General features: G+C 41.1%; 1 protein-coding gene across 1 annotated transcript; it reads left to right on the forward strand.

The window, feature by feature from the left end:
- LOC138796509 (vomeronasal type-2 receptor 26-like) lies at positions 1-24,093 on the forward strand. The gene is made up of 6 exons (XM_069976116.1): positions 1-70; positions 1,851-2,049; positions 3,449-3,740; positions 9,311-10,195; positions 22,706-22,829; positions 23,198-24,093. Exons 1-6 carry the CDS (start codon positions 1-3, stop codon positions 24,091-24,093), a joined length of 2,466 nt encoding a protein of 821 aa, XP_069832217.1.
- The last annotated feature ends 629 nt before the right edge of the window (positions 24,094-24,722 follow it).

The raw sequence follows: 24,722 nt of genomic DNA on the forward strand, positions 1-24,722 counted from the left end.
ATGCCTGTGTTCTCCCATCCTAGGAGTCTTCACCTGGGAAGCTCTAAAGTCTCTAATAGAGCTCCACCAGGTGGGTTTCAGAGCCTAATCAGCTCTTAGGTTGGAGTGGAGTATATAGACCAGGATCTCCACCTGAACCCCTATTCCCACTCCAGAGGCACAGTACTGCCTCATACAGCCACACCATGCCACATGGGATTATGTTTTGTTGGGGTTTAGAGTGTAAAAAAGACACACATCTGCCATGGACTGCCCATTCCAGTGTTCTACCTTCACCCAGAGACTACCTTCACCTCATTGTGCATAGGTTCCTCGGCTCCTTCCCAGGACTAAAAGATCTCCTGAAGAAGCGCCGGACTGAGGTAGGGAACAGGACAAGACAGTGAGCCACTAGAACCTCCTTCTGTCCCTACCTACTTGCCTCAACGGCCCTAAACAGCCATGGACAATCACGATGGAGGTCCCTACACTGAAAAAGTGTAACACAGAACAGGACAGACAAAAAAAACACAATAAGCCAGAGTAGACAATTTGGGTCAGCAACATCGGGCGGCAAACGTACAAAATCAAGATCCAAAAGAGTAGTCAAAGTCAGACGGTAATGTCAGGACAGGCGGCAAAACAGGGAAGTCAGGAAACAAAGCCAAAGGTCAGAAATACACAGACAATAGCAGAGGTAAAAGCTTTAGCAGAGTATAACTGCAGGGAAATGAGGAGCTAGCTGATGTTTATCTCGGATCAGGGACTGGGTCCCGCAGCTGATTGGATCAGCCCTGATCTTAGCACCCAGCTTAGCTGGACAGGCCTGAATAAGGATTAACCCCAGCACTGCCAGAGTGTACCAGGCAATGCGGGTGTGGCTGTGAAGCTATGACAGCTTCAGACAGATACTGCAAATAAAAAAACAACCATAGGCTCAGCGCCTCCTCAGTCGCCCAGCACAGACAGAGGAGTGCAAAGTCACATTCTTGACACCTCTGGGGCTCAGACATTGCTCCTGATGGGGCTTCTGCTTTACAATGTCTAATTCTGTCTTGTGAGAAAGACTCATGTTATGCCACAGATCCACTGGTGTCCAATGATGCCCATGATGCCCGCTATTTTAGCAATGTTCACTGCTGTCCTGGGACAAAAATGAGTTTACGCCACTGATCCACTGATGTCCGCTGCTGTCCATGGAAGAAATTGAATGATTGACAGGCTGATTGACATTTTAAAAAGAATCAACATTTTTCAACTTTTGACTCTGTCACAGCAACATGAGGTGAAAAATTCACCCTTTTTTAATAGTCCCAATATTGTAGCTACTATAGTTTAACTGTATTAAATGAAATTTTGTTATATTTAATTTGCGAATATCCGTGAATTTGTGTGAATATTCGCAAACTTCGCTCATCTCCATTATCATTATTATTATTATTATTATTATTATTATTATTATTATTATTATTATTAATGTTAGTGATATTTTGCTTATGTTCTTGGCCTTTAAGCTTCTATAAGCCTTGATTAGCAATAAGATAACAAAGTAATTTTACTTAGCCACATAAAGAAAAGAAAAAAAGAAAAATTAATATATAACACGATTAATTCAAGACTTGGACGCATCTGGTTAGTTTAATATATAATGTACAATGTGAGTTAATTACAGATCCTCAGTAGCTCCGGTAGATATATAGAGCCTGAGATGCTGCATGTACCGGCACACAGGCAGAATGTCAGTGATGGGCTGCCGATGTTATGTCATCGAAATCTACACAGATTATACAATTCTTTAATTGATTAAATTTGTAAAAAAATTTAAAAATAAAACATTCTGTATATAATGTCTCATCATCCATTAATTCCAGCAGTGATCATCCTCTATCTGACGCTTTCTATGACTTTGGCATCATCGTCTACCTGTCAGCTAAAAATGAAAAAATGTGTAGAAGAATATGGATATTATAAAGGTGGAGACATTATAATCGGAGGAATATTTACCGTTAATCTAAACATGGATGAGATTCCAATCGACTCTAATCATCCGCCATTAATGTTTTGCAATGGGTAAGTCTGCTGAGTAAATTGCTGCTATAGTAAAAAAAAATGTAGCATAGAACTTTTTTCTTTTTTTAAACATTTTGAAAAAAAAAATGTTGGCTATGCTTACACACAGTATATTTGCTCAGTATTTTGGTTAGTATTTTTTAACCAAAACCAGGAGTGGATTTTTACAACACAGAAAGGCTATGTTGACACACTGTTGAAATTAAGTTGGTGGCCGCCAATTAACAGCAATTGGTGGCCGTTGTTTTAAAATAACATCAATTATTTGCCATTAAATGACTGCCATCCACATAATTTCAACAGTGTGTCAACATAGCCACTCTTGGTTTGGGTTGAAAAATACTGAGAAAAATAAGAAGAGAAAAAACATACTTACCTAGGTCTGATACTTACCTAGGTCTGATATCTGACCGTTTCCCTGAATCTCCTGTTCACCTCCATCCTGTCCCCTAAACATTGTTCCTCCATCTGCTTCTAACATAAGCACTTGGGACAAGGGCCAGCACTGTCCACAGCAATGTCCTGTCCTGACCAGTGATTGGCTAAGCCAGCACATCCTGTTCCCGAGTGCTTGTCTTGAGAGCAGAAAGAAGATAAAAAGGGGTGGGATGGAAGCCGCAGGAAGAGAGTGGTAGTTTTTTTTTTTTTTTCTATTTTCCCTGTGACTTAAATTTCATAGAAGTTGATCTTTTTTATACTACTCCCTCTGCCATTTTAGACGCCTCATTTATGTTGCCCAATTTCTTAAGTTCTATGTATTTTCAAAATTGGTTTTAAGTATAAAACATGCTAAAAATATGGATGGTCGAGCATTATACTGTATATCAATCACCATTGTAACTGAGCCCTGTATATTATGGGAGGTAGAGCTTTGTATTTTTGAGATTAATTTAACTTTGAGGTGAATTTGCTGCGACATTGAGTCCTGCAAAGATTGTAAAGTGTCTTGAAAGTTTCGCACATGTACTACAAACAGTGCTCTCGGCTGAAGATTACGGCAACTAATAGCACGGGACCTGCGGCGAGGAGGAAGGGAAGACCCATTCCTTCCTCCTCAGCGTCCCAGGTGTTATAGGGGGCTATCAGCAGGTTAGATTAATCCAATGTGAGTCCAGTCCCCGGAAGTTAAGGATGTACCTAATCCTGCTTCTGCATTTTAGCCTAGTGTTTTTTTTTTTTTTTTTTTTCATAAAAAAAATTCTGTGTTTTTGTTCATTTGAGGTTGATTTGGCAAAATTTAAGACCTAGACCAGATCTTTTTATTATATAATGATACATAAAAGCATAAAGTTCAAAGCAAGTGTAATTTCTTTTCCTTGTTATTAAATAAGTATTAGTTTGTCTGTTACATAATATCCACTTGCACATTAATTGGTGGATGTGTTATATTTACTTACAGAGCCCTCTTATCTAATTACAAATATTTTTTGGATTTCCGATTTGCCATTGAGCAAGTGAATAGAAATCCTTATCTTTTACCCAATATGACTTTAGGATATTATGTGTCTGATTCATGTACCAGTGCTAATAAAGCTGTAAAAAGTACAATACAAATATTATCAGGACCAAAAGCTACTGTCCCCAACTACAACTGCATGAACGGCTATAACATTGCTGGTTTTATTGGAGATCTTTTATCTGTAACAACTCTGCCCATAGCCCAAGTGCTTAATGTGTATCGATATACACAGGTAAGAAATACAAATTTAAGAACCTAACAAAGCTGAAGTGCCTCACTAATAGATCAGTGTAATAAAGCTAATATTCTATCCACCACTGTGCAGTTTTACTTGGTTCAGATAAGGGGCTAAATGTATCATGCCTGCATCTGGTGAATACCTTAACATAATAAAAAAAAATCTGTGATTATTTTAATCTATTCATCAGTATTCATCCGTTTGCCTTAAGGGCAGGGGTGGGGGAGGGGTGGTGTTAAGGTGGGGAGTAGCCGCGGCCTTCTAAATCCCCTAATTCATGATAATTTACTCCTTCTAGCAAGCATACGTCATGGTGATAAACTACACCTGCTGAATAGTAAGCATAGATATATGTGTCTGTAAATCTGGTGCAGCGCACAGAGGCATTAGAATTTTTTGCTGGGTACGCCAGATTGATAAATTCCCTCCATTGTATACTAAAAGAGCACAGAGAAATGTCCCACCTATCTAAAATATAAAGCTCACTGTGCCAAAAAATTACCCTCACACAGTTTCATAACCAAAAAAGTTGACCACAAACATAGAGAATCAAGCACTTAGCGCTCACGATTCAGCTGTTCTCAGTTCATTAATTGGGGAATCACATGCATTGAAGTAAGGCTCCCTTTACACATAGATATCTGACAGATTTTTTTAAGCCAAAGCCAGGAACGGACTATAAACAGGAAAGAGGTCAGAAAGGAAAGACACAGTAAACACCAACAAAACAACCCCCTGCCCCCATAACAACATGCCGCTTTCCTGACACATACAGTACATGGTGTTATGACTTTTCGTAAACATAACATGTCGCCAGTGTGGCACAACTTAAAGTGACTCTGTACCCACAGTGTGTCCCCCCCCCAAACTGCTTGTACCTTCGGATAGCTGCTTTTAATCCAAGATCTGTCCTGGGGTCCGTTCGGCAGGTGATGCAGGTATTTTCCTAAAAAGCTACTTTTAAACTTGCAACCCTGTGTCAAACTGCCATAGCTGAGAGTATCTGTGCCCTAACCTTGCACCATCCCTATGTCCCTCCTCCCCATCCTCTTCATCATTAGGAATCCCACTTGCAGGCTTTTTGCTATTTCTCTGAAGTGAACATTGCACAGGTGCCTTAACAATCCAGCCCATGTGCCATGTTCTTACAGCTGATGAATAGGAGAAAATCTGCCTGAAGCATTCCTAATGATGAAGAGGGTGGGGAGGAGGGATGGAGAGGTTGTTCCAGCCTAATGCAGAGACACTCTAGGCCACGGCAGTTTGGCACAGGGCTGCAAGTTTAAAAGTTGTTTTTTAGGACAATAACTGCATCACCTTTAAACACTTTGCCCAACTGGGCCAACATAACATAAGCGATAATTTCCCAAACAGTGTATAATGAAGACTCTTTAATTCGTAAGCCACTGATGCTATAGGCTGAATCTCTGACCCCTTAGACGTCTGAGCATCCGCACAATCCCGATGGCATACAGCTGGGCACCTATGGATGTAGAAGTGGGGTCTGGATGAAAGACTTCCACTATGGGAGAATGTGAGATGGTGTCCATTGCTTGAGGGAGTACATAGCTTGTCTTAGATGCAGGGATGGGTTCTGCTCCAGGGAGGTGGCTTCCATGTCCTGGTTTCAGACTCAGGCCCTCAGATGTGTCGACAAGGGATTAGTGCAGGGGATATTCTTCATTCCACTCCTCCGACTCTCTAGCATAGAGGAAGGCTCTGGTGGCACAAAAGCACCAAATGTTCCAAAGAGCCTTTTTTCCCGTTGAAATCGAAATCATACACTTTTTGTACACGGTTTTCACTGTAAAGGAGCCACAATAGTCCTCATAGTATAGCTGCCATAGTTTCACTGTTTAAATGCAGTTCATTTAAGGTCCGGTTCACATTTTACACCAAAATTCAGCAAACCTGTCCAACTGAACTTTTGAAAAGTTTGCTGAAGTCTAATGAAAACTAATGACTAGTCATTTTAGGGATATGGATATTAACCTTGACATTTTAATTAAAAGAGAATAGGCATTATTTCTCTATAAGAAGCAAGGTGTATACTGTACTAAAACACTTAGGGGAACATGCATCATCCGGCGTACTGATGATTTTCGGCGTAAAGTGCCGATATGCTAATGATTTTATTCGCAAATGGCCGATTTGCGAATAAAATATTTGCATATCGGCACTTCACGCCGAGTACGCCGGGGGGGGAGGGGAGGGTGTGTGGAGGGGGCGTTATGGGGGGTGCGGACTGCGAGTCCGCGCGATTTATCATTTTTTCAGATACGCCGAAAACCTACTCCACCTTTCAGGTAGCGTAGGTTTTCGGCTGTGCGCACCGACGCGCACGGGATTTATGTAGAGGCAGTCCGCCTCTACATAAATCTCCGTAGTGCCGGAGATGCGGGAACATTTATAAGTCCGGAGTAAAAACCGCCGGACTTAATAAATGTCCCCCTTAGTGTTGTGTGGGTTATGTGGATTGGGAAAATGTAGGTATTTCCTATAAAATACATTCCAGGTTTCCGAAATGCTTAAAGAGAACCAATCATGGATGAAAATCATTTTTTTTCTCTAATTGGTTGTAAATTATAATTCTATTAATATTTGTAAATACAATTAATTATTTTTACAGCTGCGTTTTTTAATTACAGACTTTTTCCTTTCCTATCTCACTCCGGCTCTTTTCAAAAGAGCCAGCATGAGACAAGAAGCCCCCGTTATGCAAAGCGGCAGCAAGGCTGGACACCGCCATCTTGATTACGTCACTTGCGTTCCAGCGGTGGAATGCAAGTAATGCAATCAAGATGGCCGGCCGGCCTTGCTGCACTGATCAAGAGGATTAGGTAAAGTATAAGATACAGACTGCAAAGGCCGTCTGTATCTTCATAGATAGACTTAGGGAGAGATGAACTTTGATAATAGGGACAGGGAGTTTTAGGTGATAGGTTTTCTTTAACCCTTAGATGCAACAGGACGTTACTGAACGTCCTGGTTCCGCAAGGGGAGTTCAGAGGGGGGGTCGCGCGGCGACCCCGCTCTGAGCTGCCACGATCCCGGCTGTAAAATGCAGCCCGGGACCGATCTATTAAAATATCACAATTGTCATCGCTATGGGTGAACGGCGTAATTGAAAAGAGTAAAAAAAGTGGCAGGATTACCGATTTTTTGTTACATGATATATTAAACAAATGCATTAAAAAGTGATCAAAAAGTCCGAGCTACACAAATATGGTATTAATAAAAACTAGAGATCATGGTGCAAAAAAAAAAAAATGACACCCCATACAGCCCCGTAGGTGAAAAACTTAAACCGTTATAAGCGTCACAATAGAGCCATTTTATTAATAATTAATTGCCAAAAAAAAAAGGATTTAATAAAAAAATATATACAGTGGTGCCTTGGATTACGAGCATAATTCGTTCCGGGACCGCGCTTGTAATCCAAATCCACTCCTAAACCAAAGCAAATTTTCCCATAAGAAATCATAGAAATGCAGACAATTGATTCCACACTCCAATATAATGATTTATTATTCTGAATAATATGTAAAACAGATGAAACAAACATTCAGAAACCGCAGAATATGTAATATAAGTTACTGTACAGTAATGGAGAGGATGGGAAACACAAGGGCGGACAGAGACTGCAGGGAGTATGAAGGAATGAACAGGACAGATGTGGGCACAGTATAGCAGCACTCTCTGTCCGGGGAGAGAGGGGTTACAGCTATGAAGAGATTATCTCCACAATCCTGTCCCCTGATGCAAGCCCCAGCCTGAAGTGGATCTACTATGATTTGGAAGGTGAGGGAGACTTCCTGGGTCAGAATACAGGGCTGTAGACCCTGCTATGCAGACCGTGCCCCTCCCCCACTCCCTCTCCCACCCAGTACAGGGAGCTCTTACACCAAACAATGCCCTTAAACCAAGTCACAATTTTGAAAAACTGTGAGCTCTTAAACCAAAACGCTATTAAACCAAGTTACTCTTAAACCAAGGTACGACTGTATAACATTAGAGAAACTGTGTAAAGCTGCATATGGTTGTGTTCAGGCTGACCTATAGAATAATGGTATCATGTCGCTTTTACCATATAGTGCATTACGAAACACACAGGAACCCCCCAAACGTTACCATATTGCATTCTTTTTTATGATTTCACCAATTTATATCTTCATAAATAATATATTTGGAATTCCATCATACATGTTATGGTAGAATGAAAGATGCCATTACAAATTACAACTACGTCTATAAAAAAACAAGCCCTTACATGGCCCTGTAGATAGAAAACTGAAAGTGCTAGAACTCTTAGAAGGGGAGGAGGAAAAAAACAAAAACGCAAAAATGAAATTTTGCACAGTAGCACTGTATTTATAAGCATGTAAACCCTAATTGGGAAACCAGTATGGAAATTGCACCTACAGCAGTTGAGGCACGTGGTATTTCCATCAGTCTGGTATTTTCCATCTGTAGTGGAGCTGACAGGGCAAAATTATAAAGGAAAGATCTGCACAGTTTCTGTGTTTTTAACCCTCTCCTGGTTTTAGCTGAAAAAAGACACAGCAATAAAATGTGTAAACATAATGTAACATGGTGGAGTATATTCATCTTATTGAGGAGGTGTGGTATCTTATATCACCTCAACATCCACTTCGAAAAGTTTAATGCAATTTTTCTGTGTCTTTACTCAATGAGAGAAGATGTTAGAATATGCAAGATGGTAGAGGTGGAAAAATGGAATGCATTGAAGTTAATAGAATGAGGTCCGCCCAATGCACACAGTGTATTCAATAATGAATGTAGTTTGTCAAAATAATGATCATGACGATTATGCGTGGACGTCTTTTGCAAAAAATGGATTTAATTTTTTAGTTCACACACTTTTTTTTTTTTTTTTCTCCTTTCACCGTCGTTACTACTTGGCGAGGCTGCTCAAATTTGGGGACATGTCAGTATTGTATACTTACCGATTCCGTTCCCTCAACGCTGCCAAATCCCAGGCCACCCGCTCTGTACCACTTTCTGAGTTTACTTAACATAAAATGACATTGCGCTGATCATGGAAATGGATGCTCGGAATAGACTCTATACTGAGCAGCCATTTTCTATGGGAGCACATCATCATCGGATGTTCTGAAAATACAGGAAGAATTGCACAGCAGGCAGCATTGGGGAAATGGGACAGGTAAGTACCCACACCTATCAGGCATTGGCTTCAATCTGCAGATGCCAAAGACTGGGTCGATTACTAAGCTGGGGCTTAGTGTTAGCCAATAAAAAGCTAGCAGCTAGTGCTTATCCCCATTATACCCTACTATCTACAGGGAGGGGTCATGGTGGTGTGTGTGTGGAGGGGGGGGGGGTAGTATGCTGGTATATCAGGCTGACAACAAGCAAAATAAATGGTTTTGTATCTCCTGGCTATGGAAAGGAGGGAGGACCTTCTTGAAAGCATTTAACTCATTTCAATAATTTCTTTAGTCTTTGTAAATGCGAAATTATTATTATTATTATTATTATTATTATTATTATTATTATTATTATTATTATTATTATTATTCCAGATCAGCTATGGAGCTACAGATCCCCTTCTCAGTGATAGAACTATGTATCCCTATCTCTTCCGTACAGCACATAATGACCATGTCTACTTTTCCGCTATTTTAAGACTACTGAAGCATTTTTCATGGAGCTGGGTTGGAATTGTTACTAGTGACGATGACAGCGGAATCAAGGAAAGCCAAACTCTGACCTCATTTCTTAACAGTCATGACATCTGCGTAGAGTTTACTGTTAGAATTGTCTCTAAAAGGCCTTTGGAAGTTGAAGAAATTACCAGAAGTGCACATTTTATAAATGAGATAAACAAGAAGATCATCTCAAACTCATCTTCTAATATTATTCTTATATGTGGAACAGTTTCTTTCTATATGACAAACACTTTACAGCTTCCCGATTATGTGGTGAAGACAAAGACCTTTATTCTTCCACCCAGCTGGTTCGCCAGTAATGAACTGGTAGAACAAGTTTACCGAGCATTTAATTGTTGCATTGGATTTTTATATACTATGGAGGCTGATATAGAGTATAATAGTAAAATACTGAGTAATCCATATGAAACAGGCGAAATGATACAATTTATTATGAATGTCCATCCTTCCAAGTTTCCAGAAGATAAGATGCTTGAGGATGTATGGATAACATTTTATCGATGTTTGTCAACCAATCCCTATAAAAATTCAATGTATCAATTATTTTGTAGTATAAAACTGTTTAACTGCTCAGGAGATGAAGATATAAAAGAAATACCATATGCGTTAGAAAATATACGTTCTCCTGCTGTATACTATGCAGTACTGAGCATGGCTTATACGCTGGATGCTTTGTTTGTATCTTTAGGAAAAGATTTTAATAGAAATAAACTTAAAAGTCATAAATACAGACATAAGGTAAAATAAACTATAATCATAGTATCAATGGGCACTATACTAAATAACATAAACAGCAGGGGGTCAACAATCAGCCCCCATATATTGGAAGTGAAATGGTGTGTCTGAACGTAAGAAAATAAAAGAAAAACTAATTAAAAAAAGTGCGAAAACTAGTAAAAATATGTGCCAAGATCGTCAAGTTAGACATAAATGTAAATGATAAGAAAGCACATTTCTTGATGATTTTAACTTTAAAATTTTTTATTTTTAATCATAAATAAGGTACATAGACAAAAACATTTTACACATTAACAATATATATCTAAGTGTCTGTAATCCTTACTAATATCTCAATAAATTAATTTTGTTACCATCCCCCACCAAACCTTTAAATCACTAATCTCTTTAATAAACCGAACCAATCCCTTGTTGCCCCCCCTCCCTTCCCTTTCCCCCTCCCCCCTTCCCCCCCGCCAAAGAGACAAAAAAAAAAAAAAAAAAAGAAAAAAATTCATTGGCATCTTTCAAATTTCTCTATACAGTTCTCCCAGTGTTTTATATTAGGGGTTTCCGGTGCCAGCCATTTTCTCACGATCACAAGTCTAGCATAGAACAACATTCTCTGGATTTTACTCCTACTTTTCCTCTTGCATGCTACAGACGAAGAGTCTCCCAAAACGGCCAACACTGGACTTAATTCAAACTTTAACTTTAACATATCCATAATTTTTCTGTGTACCAGTTCCCAAAAGGAGACCAGGGCCCCACACGACCACAACATATGCCCATAGCCGGCCCGGCTTACACCACACCTTGGGCATTTATCCTCATCCCATTTTTTGATTTTACATAGAAAGAGTGGGGTGTAATATAGCTGATGGACAATATTAAATTGAACAACCCTATGGGAGCCTGCCCTGGAAACTTCCTTAATCCCTTTTAGAATTCTTACCCACTGATCGTTACTCAACTCTCCAAACTCCATTCCCCATTTCCTCCTCCCCTTCTCACCTATTTCATAGTCCGACATGAAGTGTAGATATAGGGTTTTAACCTCATTTTTAAATATTGTCCCATTTCTAAGTTTTCCTATTATTGGGCCCGGTTCGCATATATTGCCCTGGGATCTTTTTAGGTTCCCACGAACTATCGCTGTATACCTCGCATAATCGTACCAGTGTTTCTCCTCTAGTTTATATTCCCTTCTAAGAGTGGTCCAATCTTTAATATCATTACCTAACATTACATCTTTCACTGTTCTTATTCCTGCTTCTACAAAGGCCTTCACTGTTCCCATACCACTTCTCCCACCAAACCCCTCGTGCAGCCACAAAGGGGAAAAGTCCAATATTCCATTTCTTTTTTCCTCTATCTTTAGTTTTTTCCAAACCCTAATTAGGGACCTTACCATTGCCCATCTACTCCATTCACCCCGCTCCAAGTGGCCGCTTTCTAAAATCTGGAAAACATCCCATACTCCCTCTCCCAATTTTTCACACAGAAATCTACCCAAATTGTCTTGTTTCCATCTAGCCAACCAAAAACATTCCGAAGCTAACAAATATTTATCTACGTTGGGAACCCCCAACCCTCCTCTTGCAACTGGCACACATAAATCTTCTATTTTCATCCGCACCCTTTTTCTTCCCCATATCAGTGCGTTCCATGCCACTTTAATTCTTTTAAGATACTTTTTCCCTACCCCAACTGGTGTGGCACTGAATAGGTAAAGAAGTTTGGGCAGAAGTATTGTTTTTATTAATGTAATTCTGTCTATCCTGGAGACTCTCAGTCTGCACCAAACAGAGACCTTCCTCTCTATATTATTTACCACATCCTTGGTATTCAGGTCATCAAACCCCCGTAAATCCCTGGACACCTGAATGCCCAAATATGTAAAACTTTTCCCTTTTTCTAAATTATACAGTGGAGGAAAGGATAAGTCCAATTCCTGATCAAGAGACATAAGGGTAGATTTTCCCCAATTTATTAGTAGCCCAGAGTAAACCCCCAGTTCTTGAACCAGGGACATAACCCGAGGTACCCCCTTTTTAGGGTCCCGCAAGAAAAAAAGGAGGTCATCTGCGTACAGGGATATTCTGTCCCCACCGCCCCCCGCCCCAAAGCCTTCTATCTTATCATCAGTTCTTACCTTAATTGCAAGGGGCTCAATCCCAAGGGCGAAGAGCAGTGGGGAGAGAGGACATCCCTGCCGCGTACCCCTACCCAGCGAAAACAACTCAGAGAGGACATCACCAGTACGTATTGCAGCTCTCGGGTTCTGATATAACAATTGGACCATCCCCAAAAAACCCTCCCCTATCCCAAAGTGCCTCATTACTTCCCATAAATACTCCCACTCCATCCTTTCATTTCTTGATGATTAAAATACCAATTAAATAAATCTAGAATAAATACACCAAATCTAGTGCCGTGTTTTTCCGAAAATAAGACATCCTCTTAAAATAAGACACCCCAACTATTCTACCAACTACCCTAAAGTAAGGCATCTCTCTAAAAGTAAGAACACCCCCCCCCCCCCCCCGAAAGTAAGGCCACTGCCGCCCACTCACACCCTCCCACCTCCGTGCTAGTAGAGTGTCACTCATCTCTCTCGCTCCCTGGGTATTGCAGGGCTTGCACAGGCCTTCAATTCCTGACACAAACATTAGTGGCAGCAGAGGGTCCTGTGTCTGCCATTTTTGCTGCAAAATGGTTATATAGAATCATTCCCTTACGTTGACAGATTATTAACTCTTTAATGGACCAGGTGTGTTTCTTGGTGGTGCATTTCACTTCAGTGGTTTTCATTTTTTGCAACAGGAACACGTTCTACATTTAAAGAAGCCCTAAGCAAAGCCATGATGGTTTGTTGATGATTTGTTATACAGTTATGCCTTGGATTATGAGCATAATTCGTTCAGGAGCGTGCTTGTAATCCAAATCCACTTTTAAACCAAAGCAAATTTTCCCATAAGAAATCACTGAAATGTAGACAATTGGTTCCACACACCCCAAATAATGTTTTTTTTTTTTTTTTTGAATGACATGTAAAACAAATGAAACAAACATTTGGAAACAGCTAAATGTGTCATATTATGAGTTACTGTACAGTATAGCAATCAGCATGTGGAGCATAACGTATAGTAAGGGAATAAACCTGAAGAAACTGTGTGAATGTGTGAAGAGTGTGAATGCAGGCACATTATAACAGCAGTGTGTACAGATGAGTGTGAGTACAGGCACATTATAGCAGCAGTGTGTATACAGTAGCTGAGTGTAAGTGCAGGCACATTATAGCAGGAATGGAGAGGATGGGAAAAGGGCTGACAGAGACTGCATGGAGCATGAAAGCATGAGCAGGGTATATGTGGGCACATAAATGCAGCTATGGAGAAATTACCACCGCAGTCCTGTCCCCTGATGCAAGCCCCAGTCTGAAGTGAATCTGCTAGGGTTTGGAAGGTGGAGGAGACTTCCTGGGTTAGGGTACAGTGCTGTAGACCACACTATGCAGACCATACCCTTCTCTCACTCACCCTCCCACCCAGTACAGAGAGCTCTTAAACCAAAGCAATGCTCTTAAACCAAGTTACCATTTTGAAAAACTGTGAGCTCTTCTTGCAAAACGCTCTCAATCCAAGTTACTCTTAAACTTAGGTACCACTGTATATGTTTCTCATTGTTGGTGTCATTTTAATTCCTAGGTTTGGGGCTTTCGAGTACACAATGGTTGGTTTCTTTGGAAGCAATGGGGCTAATATTTTGTCTTGACAGAGTAACGTCCAATTCTCTTGGAATATATATTTTTTTTTATTCCATTTTTTTTTATTGTGTGTTAAATGGTAAAATAATCTTAGAATTCTTTTTTGTAATATCTGAATTATCCTAAGAACTTTTTTTTTTTCTTCAAAGAGTTTTGTTCTATCATGGGCTGTTAGGGCTTGTGCTTCCTTAATAAATGAATCTTTAGTTGTACAGTTTATTTGCATATTCTTAACTGCATGATGGGAATGTTAAGGAGACATCTAGGCAGATGGTGACTGGAGAATAGGATATAGCTTTTTTTTTTTTAATTTAAGTATGGCACATGAGTTTATAATTTTGTGCAGTGATAGTCACATCTAAAAACGTAAGGGTTTGGAAGCTAATATGTGGAGTAAATTTAAGGTTGTACTCATTAATATTCAGCTGTGATATAAATTGTTTGGATAGGTCCTTTCCAGATTAGGATAACATTTATGTAGTGTTTCCAACATAGTAGGTCCATCACTAGATTATGTTTAATTTTAGCCTTTTCCCAGTATGCCATGAATAGGTTTGCATAGCTTGGTGCAAACTGTGTGCCCATGGCAGTCCCTGTTGTTCCTCTATACAGTAATCCCTCAACTTACAATGGCCTCACATACAATGCTACAGACAGTCAGGATCTGCATGACATGTGAAATAGTATGATTGATCAATAAAAGTGGCTATGTTACTGGTAAACCCCCAGTATTAGTGAAGTGCATGCAGTGATTGGCTGTCTAGTATCCCCTCCCTACAGTACATTGTGATACTACATGTCCTGTACTGCTGTGTATGTCTAGTATCCCCTCCCTACAAAACAGTGTGATACTACAAGTCCTGTACTGCTCTTTACCGGTGCCAGGATGAGTTGCTCCTTTAGGCACCAGTTGAAGACAACAATTTTATTTTTCTGGGACCCTGATGGAACTGTACAGGACCCTGAAAACAGTCCAGTCTTCTGGAAGTAATTTACAGCTTCCAGTAGTTGTTTCTCTATCTATTGAGGTGTAATTGTGCGGCTTCAGAACCAATTATCAGTTTTCCATGAACTCAACATACAATGGTTTCAACATAAAATGGTCATACCAGAACCAATTAATTTTGTACGTGGAGGGACCACTATAATAGTAACCTTCAAAGTGGAAATAGTTGTGTGACAAGATAAAATGAATTGTTGCAGCGTCTATTTGTCTATGTGTTTCGCTGGCCCAGGTATGTGTGTTGCAACCAGAGCCTTCTTTTGTCCCTACGAAGTCGTAGGAGTGGGATGAGGAACATCTCCTGCCCAAGCCCTGGGTAACACACCTGAAGGCCCAAGCCTGCCACCAGGATGTGGAAGCCACATCCGAGTAGCAGAAGCCATCCCTGTAGTGGCTGGTTCTAGCTACCATCTCCTCCTACAAACCATGGAGTCCCTTAAGTGGCCAACACCATCCCACTTTCTCCCATAGTTGCAGTCCCTCCCTTGTAACCCTCTTCCCCAGTTGCCCAACTGTGTTTGCCATCAGGGGTAAAGCATGTCCAGAAGTCTCATGAGCCAGAGGGTGAGCCTATAATTTGTCTCAAATGGGCAAAATGTTAAAGTTGTGACAGTTATGTTTAAGAAAAGTACCTGGTCTTTACATCATGTACTCTATGTCACAGGAAAATTTCCTATTGTTATGGGGAGCGTTAGTTTTGTTTGGGTTTAGTGTGGAAAAAAAAAAAAAAAGATGGCTTCTACAGTGATTGCTACAGCCATCTTTTGTAAAGGATGATGATTATTGTATTGAGAGACACTAATGGAAGCCACTTACTATATGCTAGAGGACCTCTTTTACAAATAGGGACTTCTAATTCAAAGGGGACTATACAGATTTACAGTGCCAGAAGTCTTATGTTATCTTGTCACTATCGGCAGTCACCAGACTCTTGTTTACAAGTGTTTGTAAGATAAAATTAAAAAATTTAATGTGTACTCTTCCCTTTAATGGACGCTGATTCCAAGCGCTCTTAACAAGTGTCTTATGAATGACTTTAAGAGTGTTTTCCATCGGCCCATCCTAATTTATAGGTTATGTTTTAATTTATTGTCATATTTGGGCCTATTGCAACATATTTGTGAATATTCACTTATGCTGCTGCAATAGTGCGTCAATATCACCATCAACTAAGCCCACCCCCTTTAAGCTTTTGTGACAGAGCTCCTCAGAGGAGAGTTATAGGAACTGGCATGTGACAACACGTTATTATTGCTTCAACATACTCTCTCTTTATTAACCCTTTCACGACCAGGGTCATTGATGCCTCAATGTCCAGGTCATGATTGGACATCAGCTTATGGGATCATAATGATCCCATAAGTTGATGTCCATAGGTTTGCCCCCTCTCCGCTGTCTCCTGACACTGTTACTATCTTGTATTAGCGGCAAGGGAGAGAGGGGAGGGGGGAGAGCTCACAGGCACGCGCCCAGCCTTCCCTAGTGACCTCAGCCGTCTTCCATGGCCAGGAAACCGGACACTTGAGGCTTCCGGTTTCCAAGTTTCCAAGTTTCCAAGTTTCCAAGCAATGAGTTCGCAGAGTCCCGATGGACACCGGAGAGAGAATTCTTCCTCTTTAGAGGGAGGATTCTCTCTCTGGAGCCCTATATATGCTGCGGTCTTGCTGACCACAGTATCTATGGGGTTAACTCTCAGCATCAGCTCCGGTGCTGAGAATTGTGGTGGGTCCCCAGCTATCACTGATAGGCGGGACCCGCCTGAGATGACACAGGAGCAGCTTCTACGCCTGTGTCATCCTAGCGTTAATTAACGTCGCTGAAGCATCAGGCATATGCTGCAGCGACGTTAGTTAACAGTGGGGTGACGGGAGGGGGTTAACAGTGTTAACTTCACCCAGGAGAACTGTGGACATCATGTACGGACACACAAAGATACAGGACAGGAGCCATTTGACAGATACACAGCTTACACTACTACGCTCACACTATATTCTATCTATCCCTGAAACCTAATCAATCTTCTATAACACTTTATAACTGTGCCTCTACCTTTCTCTCTCGAGCTAGTGTAAATGTATGTTTTCAGTTCATTATACAGGAGCTGACTTGCTCCAATATATATAATAAATAAGAATGTGACGTTGCAGGGGGGTGTCCAGCTGCAAAGCATTGTTAATAACCTTGTTAATATTAATTGTTAATTGTTAATAACCCCTTGCACCCAAATGTTTGATGTAACTAAATGTGCTATGTGTGGCTGCCATCCTGGGCTGTGTTCGTACAAACTTTTTGCAAATTTGGAAACAAATCTTGGTTCGAGATGTTTGATTCTCTTGTGCCTCAATATTTGTTCTATTTTCTAACATATCATTGATCTTTTATTAAAAGCTAAACCAACACTTAAGGATTATTCATTACAATATTGGATTAGATAAGAGATCATACTATAATGAGAAGGGGGAAATGAATACAATTTATTTATTATACAACTGGGTGAGAAGCAGGAAATTTCTCACAATAAACTTCATGGGTTCTTTTTTGCCATGGGCATCACCGGACAAGCAGCTTTACATCAACTCATCTCTGGTAACCTGGAAAAATAGAGAGGTCAGAGATTGTGAATCAGGATCTACTTTTTATTTATTTATTTGTTTGCTTGTTTTGTTTTTAACCCCTTAACGACCGCAGGCGTAAATGTACGCCCCCGCAGGGTGGGCTTTAACACAAACGGGCGTAAATTTACGCCCGCGGTTTCCCCGACCGCGATCGGGGAAGATGGCCTGCTATAATGTATAGCAGGCCATCTCTGCTCGTCGGCACGGGGGGTGGTTAACGATCGCTGCTATAGGCTGATCAATACAGCACCAATCACCATTAGTGACCCAGCAAAAGATGGCGCCGGTGTCACCCCCACGATCGCCGTAATGGGCCGGCCTGTACCGGCCAGCCCATCATGACAATCAAAGCGTTAAAAAAAGTGTCCCCGGGTTCTGCACCCATCAGCTAGGTAGCTGAGTGGTGCAAAACAGGAGTGTATAGTGTAGGTGCACTATACTCACCTGATCTGGGCGTTCGGAGTGAAGATCCACGGTCCGCGAGTCCTCTTCGGTTCACTTCCGGGTTCGGTCGTTTTCGGTAGGGTTTCGTCAGCAATTTTCGGATCTTAGGGCTTTTCCGTTGCCCCTATCTTCGGCAGTCTTCGTCAGCTTCCCTCTACTGCCCCCTAGCGGCTGATCAGTGAATATCATTCACTGATCAGTTGTTGCTTTAAGTTGAAAAAAAGTTTTGTTTTTTTCCCCCCCAAATTATTTTTTTTACTTTTTATGCGCCCTAACGCCGCTGAGTGCTGATCAGCATCGCACGTATGTGCGCCGCTGATCAGCAACTCCTCCTTTTTGGTGTAGGGGCGTTCCCCCCCCTATATCCTACCGCCACTGTCTGCTGATAAGTGCCGCACATAAGTGCAGCATTTATCAGCAGCTCCTTTTTTTGCGTAGGTATATTTTTCTTACTGTCTAAAAAACACAACATTACACCACACTACATGAAATAAAGTTTTACAATACACATTTACATACCCCATATACTAGTCCCCATATAAAGATGGCCCCCAGGGTGTTTTCGGTGTCAGACGCATACGTTATTATTGCCTCCGACACCGAAACAGCCAGTGAGGATGAATGGGGGGATCCTTTTTCCCTCCATTCATCCTCATCCTTGTCATCCAGTGTCGTGTCTGGGGGTAGCGTAGCGTACGCTGCCCCCCAGACACGTCTTTTCCGCCAGTACCGTCCCAATAAGAGATGACGGTATGGCGTGAAATTCTCCAAACTCTGTGAGAGTACCTTTAGGGTACACTTACAGATTTAGGGTATGATCTTCCAACTATCTCGGAGGATGGAGGGGGAATCTGGGGGCATCTGGGTGCTGGATATGGGTGTTCCTTCCTTCATACATTGTAAGGGTACGTGCATACTGCGGAATGTTGAAGGTTAACCTTTTGTGCATTCCGCAGCTGGCACCCGCCGGCGGACTGATGCAGGCGCGTGTCTCCACCTGTGTCATAGACTCCATTCTATGCACGGGCGGATTCCGTCGTCCGTCCAAAGAATGAACACGTTCATTCTTTGGACAGAGGGCGGAAGCCGCCCGTGCATAGAATGGAGTGTGACACGAGCGGAGACTCGCGCCTGAATCAGTCCGCCGGTGGGTGCCAGCTGCGGAATGCACAAAGGGTTATCCTTCGCCATTCCTCAGTGTGCACGTACCCTTACAATGTATGAAGGAAGGAACACCCATATCCAGCACCCAGATGCCCCCAGATTCCCCCTCCATCCTCCGAGATAGTGGGAAGATCGTTCAGGACCCCGTATCGCACCAGGACAACATTTTCCAGGTGACATCCCCCACACTGGAAAACAGAATACCCCAGAAGAAGTGCAGAGTGTGGGGTAACAGGGGGATCAGGAAGGACACGATTTTCCAGTGTGACCCCTGTCCTGATCACCCCGGCCGCTGCATACTGGATCGCTTCAAGGCGTACCACACATCATTGGAGTTCAAAATTTTCTAAATTCCTTCCCTTATTCCTATTTCAGGGGTCACGTTGATCCGGGGATTATTCTGATTGCCATTATGCAGTCGGGAAGGAATTTTTCCCTGTGATGAGGCTACTGTCGTCTGACTCACGAGGGTTTTTTTTGCCTTCCTCTGGATCAACACAGGTTTAATTTGATGGACTTCTGTCAATTTCAACCTTATAAACTAATAATTGGCCTAATACCCGCAAATAAATTAAAATTGTCCCTTTTCCCCAACTAAATAGGTATGGCCGACATTCCCATTAGAGGATGCCATGATGCAATTACAAAGCCTCTGTGCGGCCAGGACAGTGGGAACCCCCACAAGTGACCCCATTATGGAAACTACACCCCATAATGAATCTAACAAGGGGGACAGCGAGGATATGGCCCTCTGGAGATGGGCACATTTGTGTCGTGAAAATGAAATAAATTGTATTTTTTATTTTCACGGCACATGTTCTACATATGTGCCTGTTACCAGTGGGATCCATATGCTCACTGCACCCCTTGTTAGATTGCTTAAGGGGTGTAGTTTCCAGAATGGGGTCACTTGTGAGGGGTTCCCACTGTCCTGGCAGCACAGGAGCTTTGTAATTGCGACATGGCCTCCATCCTCCATTCCAGCCTCTAAATGATGCTCTGTCCCTTTGGTGGCTTGCCCTGTGCCCATATGGCACATTATGTCCACATGTGGGGTATTTTCGTACTCAGGGGAAATTACCCTACACGTTTGTGTTCATTTTCTTTTTAACCCCTTGTGGAAATGGAAAAAATTAACATTTAGTGTAAAAAATGTTTAATTTTTACACTAAATCATTGATCTTGTCTTGATTTTTTCATTTTCACAAGGGGTTAAAAGATAAAAAAAAAACAAATTGTGTAGAGCAATTTCCCCTGAGTACGGAAATACCCCACATGTGGACATAAAGCTCCAAGCAGGTGCAGGGTAAGCCTCCAAAGGGAAGAAGCGCCATTTGGTTTTTGGAGGATGGATTTGGCTGGAATAGATTTCGAGGGCCATGTTGCATTTAAAAGGCCCCTGTGTTGCCAAGACAGTTGAACCCCCCCACAAGTGACCCCATTATGGAAACTACACCGCTCAGGGAATGTAACAAGGGGTGTAGTGAGCATAAGTACCCCACTGGTGATGGGCACAAATGTGGAACAATGTGGTGTGAAAATGAAATATTACATTTTTTACACTGTAATGTTGGTTTAGCCTTAAATTTTTCATTTCACAAGAGGTTAAATGAGAAAAAAACACACAAAATGTGTAGAGCAATTTCCCCTGAGTCTGGAAATACCCCACATGTGGACATAAAGCGCCATGTGGGCGCAAGGCAAGCCTCCGAAAGGAAGGAGCGCCATTTGGATTTTGGAGGCTGGATTTGGCCAGAATGGATGATGAACGCCATGTTGCATTTACAGAGCCATCGTGCTGCCATGACAGTGAAAACCCCCATAAGTGACCCCATTCTGGAAACAACACCCCTCAAGGAACCTAACAAGGGGTGCAGTGAGGATATGGACCCCTTTATGACGGCCACATCTGTACCATGAAAGTGAAAAAAATGAAAATTTTCCCTTTCACGTCACATTGTTCCACATTTGTGCCCGTCACCAGTGGGGTCCATATGCTCACTGTACCAATTGTTAGATTCCTTGAGGGGTGTAGTTTCCAGAATGGGGTCACTTGTGGGGGGTTTCCAGTGTTTTGGCAGCACAAGGGCTTTGTAAATGCGACATGGCTCTTGAAATCCATTCCAGTGAAATCCAGCTTCCAAAAGCCAATTGGCGCTCCTTCCCTTTGGAGGCTCGTCCTGCGCCCGCTTGGTACTTTATGTCCACATGTGGGGTATTTCCATACTCGGGAGAAACTGCGCTACACGTTTGGTGTTTTTTTTTCCTTTTATCCCCTTGTAAAAATGAAAAATTGAAGGCTAGAACAACATTTTAGTGTAAAATTTAAATTTTTCCTTTTTTACACCACATTGTTCTGAAAATCTGTGAAGCACCTGTGGGGTCCAGATGCTCACTGCACCCCTTGTTACATTCCTTGAGGGGTGTAGTTTCCTAAATGGTGTCCCTTTACGGGTGTTTGTTATGTTTTGGCACCCCAGAGCCTCTGCCAACCTGAAGTGGTACAGTCAAAAATGACCAAGCATAACAGAGGCGTTGAAATTCACTAGGCGCTCCTTTGTATCTGAGGCTTGTGGTTGTGTCAAATAGTGCAACAGGGCCACAAATGGGGTATTTCTATAAAATGCAGAAACGGAGCAATCAATATTGGGGGGTATTTCTCTGGTAATAGTTTTATAATTATGAAAAATATTGGATTACAATAAAATCTCTGCACAGAAAATTAAAATTTTCAAATTTCTTACACACTTAGCTTTTTTTTCTGTGACTCCCCTAAAGGGTTAAAAAAAACTTCCTGGATGTGCTTTTGCAGAGTGTGGGGGGTGCAGTTTGAAGTGGGGTGCTTTGTGGGGCTTTTTAACATACAGTCCCCTCAAATACACTTTAACTTATAAACCTGAACAGGTCCCTAAAAATATCTGATTTTGAAATTTTACAGAAAGTTTGGAAATTTGCTGCTAATGTTTTGAGCTTTCTATTGTCTAAAAAAAAATTAAAGAAAGTTTATTAAATGCTGCCAACATAAAGTAGACATGTTGCTTATACTATTTAATATATAATTTATGTGGCATAACCACTTTCTGTATAAGCAGAAAAGTTAAAAAGTTGGAAAAATGCATTTATTCACAATTTTTCACTTTATTTTGGATTTTTTTCATAAATTTTCGTTATAAATATCGACTCCAATTTACCAGAAATGTAAAGTACCATATGTCTCGAGAAAACAATCTCAGAATCAGCCGGATAGGTAAAAGCACTCCCAAGTTATTAATGAATAAAGTAACACAGGTCATATTCATAAAATTTGCCTCGGTCCTTAAGGCCATTTCAGGCCCAGTCCTTAAGGGGTTAAAGACATTTTTGTGAGAGATTTTATCTCAAGATAACATGAAAGATTTATTTTTAATTTGTATTATAGAAAACTGAAATGGCCATAACAGTTGTTAATCAAATATAAAATGTAATTATTTTTTCAACTGAAGCTTTTTTTTAAATAAATAATTAATAATTTAATTTTAATGTATTTCTCTCTACAGATACCAAGATCACAATGTTCAGAGAACTGTCCACCTGGTCGCAGGAAGATCAAGAATAATCAGAAGCCGATCTGCTGCTATGACTGTGTAAAGTGTCCTGAAGGAGAAATATCCAATATAACCGGTAAAAATAAATTCATGTTATGATTTTTAAAAAATAATGCCTAGTGTCTATGGTAAACAAAGACAAACAAACAAAACAAACAAGACAAAACATGCACTACACTAGTTGAAAAGGTAAATGGATCTATGTAACCCTTTTTTTATAGTTTAAAAATCAGCACAAACTTTGTGTCCTTTTTCACTGTACCTCTTGCCTTATCAATATCCCGATGTGTATGTGTCAAAATATATCTAGCTCAGGAAAAAAATCAGACAAGTTATAGGGAGATGTTTGTGAACTGCAGCCACTTAAGTGTTGTGTTAGATTGTAATGGTATTGTATTGAATATGCATATTGAATAAACCTAATTTATTTTTATGTTTTACCAGATAGTGAAAACTGCATAAAATGTTTGCCTATAGAATGGTCAAGTAATAAAAGGGATCAATGTCTTCCGAAACTTGAAGAATTTCTTGCCTACTCCGACAGTCTCGCTATAACATTAATGGCCTTTGCTATTCTGTTCTGGACAATATCTATTCTGATATTAGGAATTTTTGTGTCACATAAAGATTCCCCCATTGTGAAGGCAAATAACAAGACCCTGAGCTTCATCCTCCTCATCTCGTTGTCATTGTGCTTCCTGTGTGTCTTCTTATTTATTGGTCGCCCTGTCGAAAGAACTTGCAGATTACGACAAATAGTTTTCGGCATCATCTTCTCCATCTCAGTATCTTCTGTTTTGGCCAAAACCATCATGGTCTATATGGCTTTTAGAATATCCAGACCTGGAAGTCGATGGAAAAAATTGATTGGGGTGAAAGTGTCCAACTCTATAGTTGTGGTGGCCTCATCCATTGAGGTTATTATCAGCATTATTTGGCTGTACTTTTCTCCCCCATACCTGGAGCAGGACACCCATTCCTATCACAGGAAAGTCATCATTCAGTGCAATGAAGGGTCTCAAGTTGGCTTCTTTGCTGTTCTAGGTTACTTATTTGTCCTGGCAGCTGTTAGTTTTACTGTTGCTTATTTGGCTAGAACATTACCTGATCGTTTTAATGAAGCCAAGTACATCACATTCAGTATGCTGGTGTTCTGTAGTGTCTGGATTACTATGGTCCCTTCTTATCTGAGCACCAAAGGAAAAAACATGGTGGCCGTAGAAATTTTCTCCATCTTGGCTTCAAGTGCTGGACTTTTAGCTATAATATTTTTCCCAAAGTGCTACATTATTTTCCTCAAGCCTGAAATGTATACAAAAAGCCGACTGTATAACAGTTAAAAAATATTATATGATCTCAATAACTTACTGATAAAAATAAAATAGAAATTAATAAACATGTGTTTACAAGTTCTATACTTGCCTGCATTTAGCAGTTAATATCCACATTTCACAGTGTTAGTAACAGCCATATCGATACTTGTTTTTTATACTAATATGATTATATGATTTCCTAATTTAGGCTACATTTACCCTGAAGCCTTTGTTGCATCCCTCAAATTTAATCTTATCTATTTAATGTAGCAACTGATAGATGAAAGTGAATGTACCATCAGGTACACGGATAGAACAGCGCCAGTGTGGGGAAGCCGTTGCCGTGGTCCGTTTTTTGAACCACGGCCCGGTTCCCATGTATGGCACAATTCGATCCATGTGTACCAGGCTGAGACTTAAGCACGGGAGACGGGTCGGCCCGCCACCCAGTGGGTGCCCCTCTATGATGCGTCTCCATTGATTCTAATAAAGCCGCGTCATAGAGGAGAGGGGATTTACTCCCACTGGGGGTGGGCTGGCCCACCTCCGGTGCTTCAGCCCATACCCAGTATCTGTGGATAGAACGGCGCCATAAATAGGAACCAGGCCATGGTTTAAAAAAAACAGACCACATGTCAGGGCAGGAGAGGAAGGGA

Source organism: Dendropsophus ebraccatus, chromosome 7 (assembly GCF_027789765.1).
Source record: "Dendropsophus ebraccatus isolate aDenEbr1 chromosome 7, aDenEbr1.pat, whole genome shotgun sequence".
In the NCBI taxonomy this organism is placed as follows: Eukaryota; Metazoa; Chordata; class Amphibia; order Anura; family Hylidae; genus Dendropsophus; species Dendropsophus ebraccatus.

Excerpts from the sequence above, each read along its gene's own strand:
- LOC138796509 (XM_069976116.1), top strand. The coding sequence starts at position 1 with ATGCCTGTGTTCTCCCATCCTAGGAGTCTTCACCTGGGAAGCTCTAAA. Across the intron at positions 71-1,850 it reads CTCTAATAGAGCTCCACCAG|CAGTGATCATCCTCTATCTG; the intron begins GTGGGTTTCAGA and ends CATTAATTCCAG. Across the intron at positions 3,741-9,310 it reads ATGTGTATCGATATACACAG|ATCAGCTATGGAGCTACAGA; the intron begins GTAAGAAATACA and ends TTATTATTCCAG.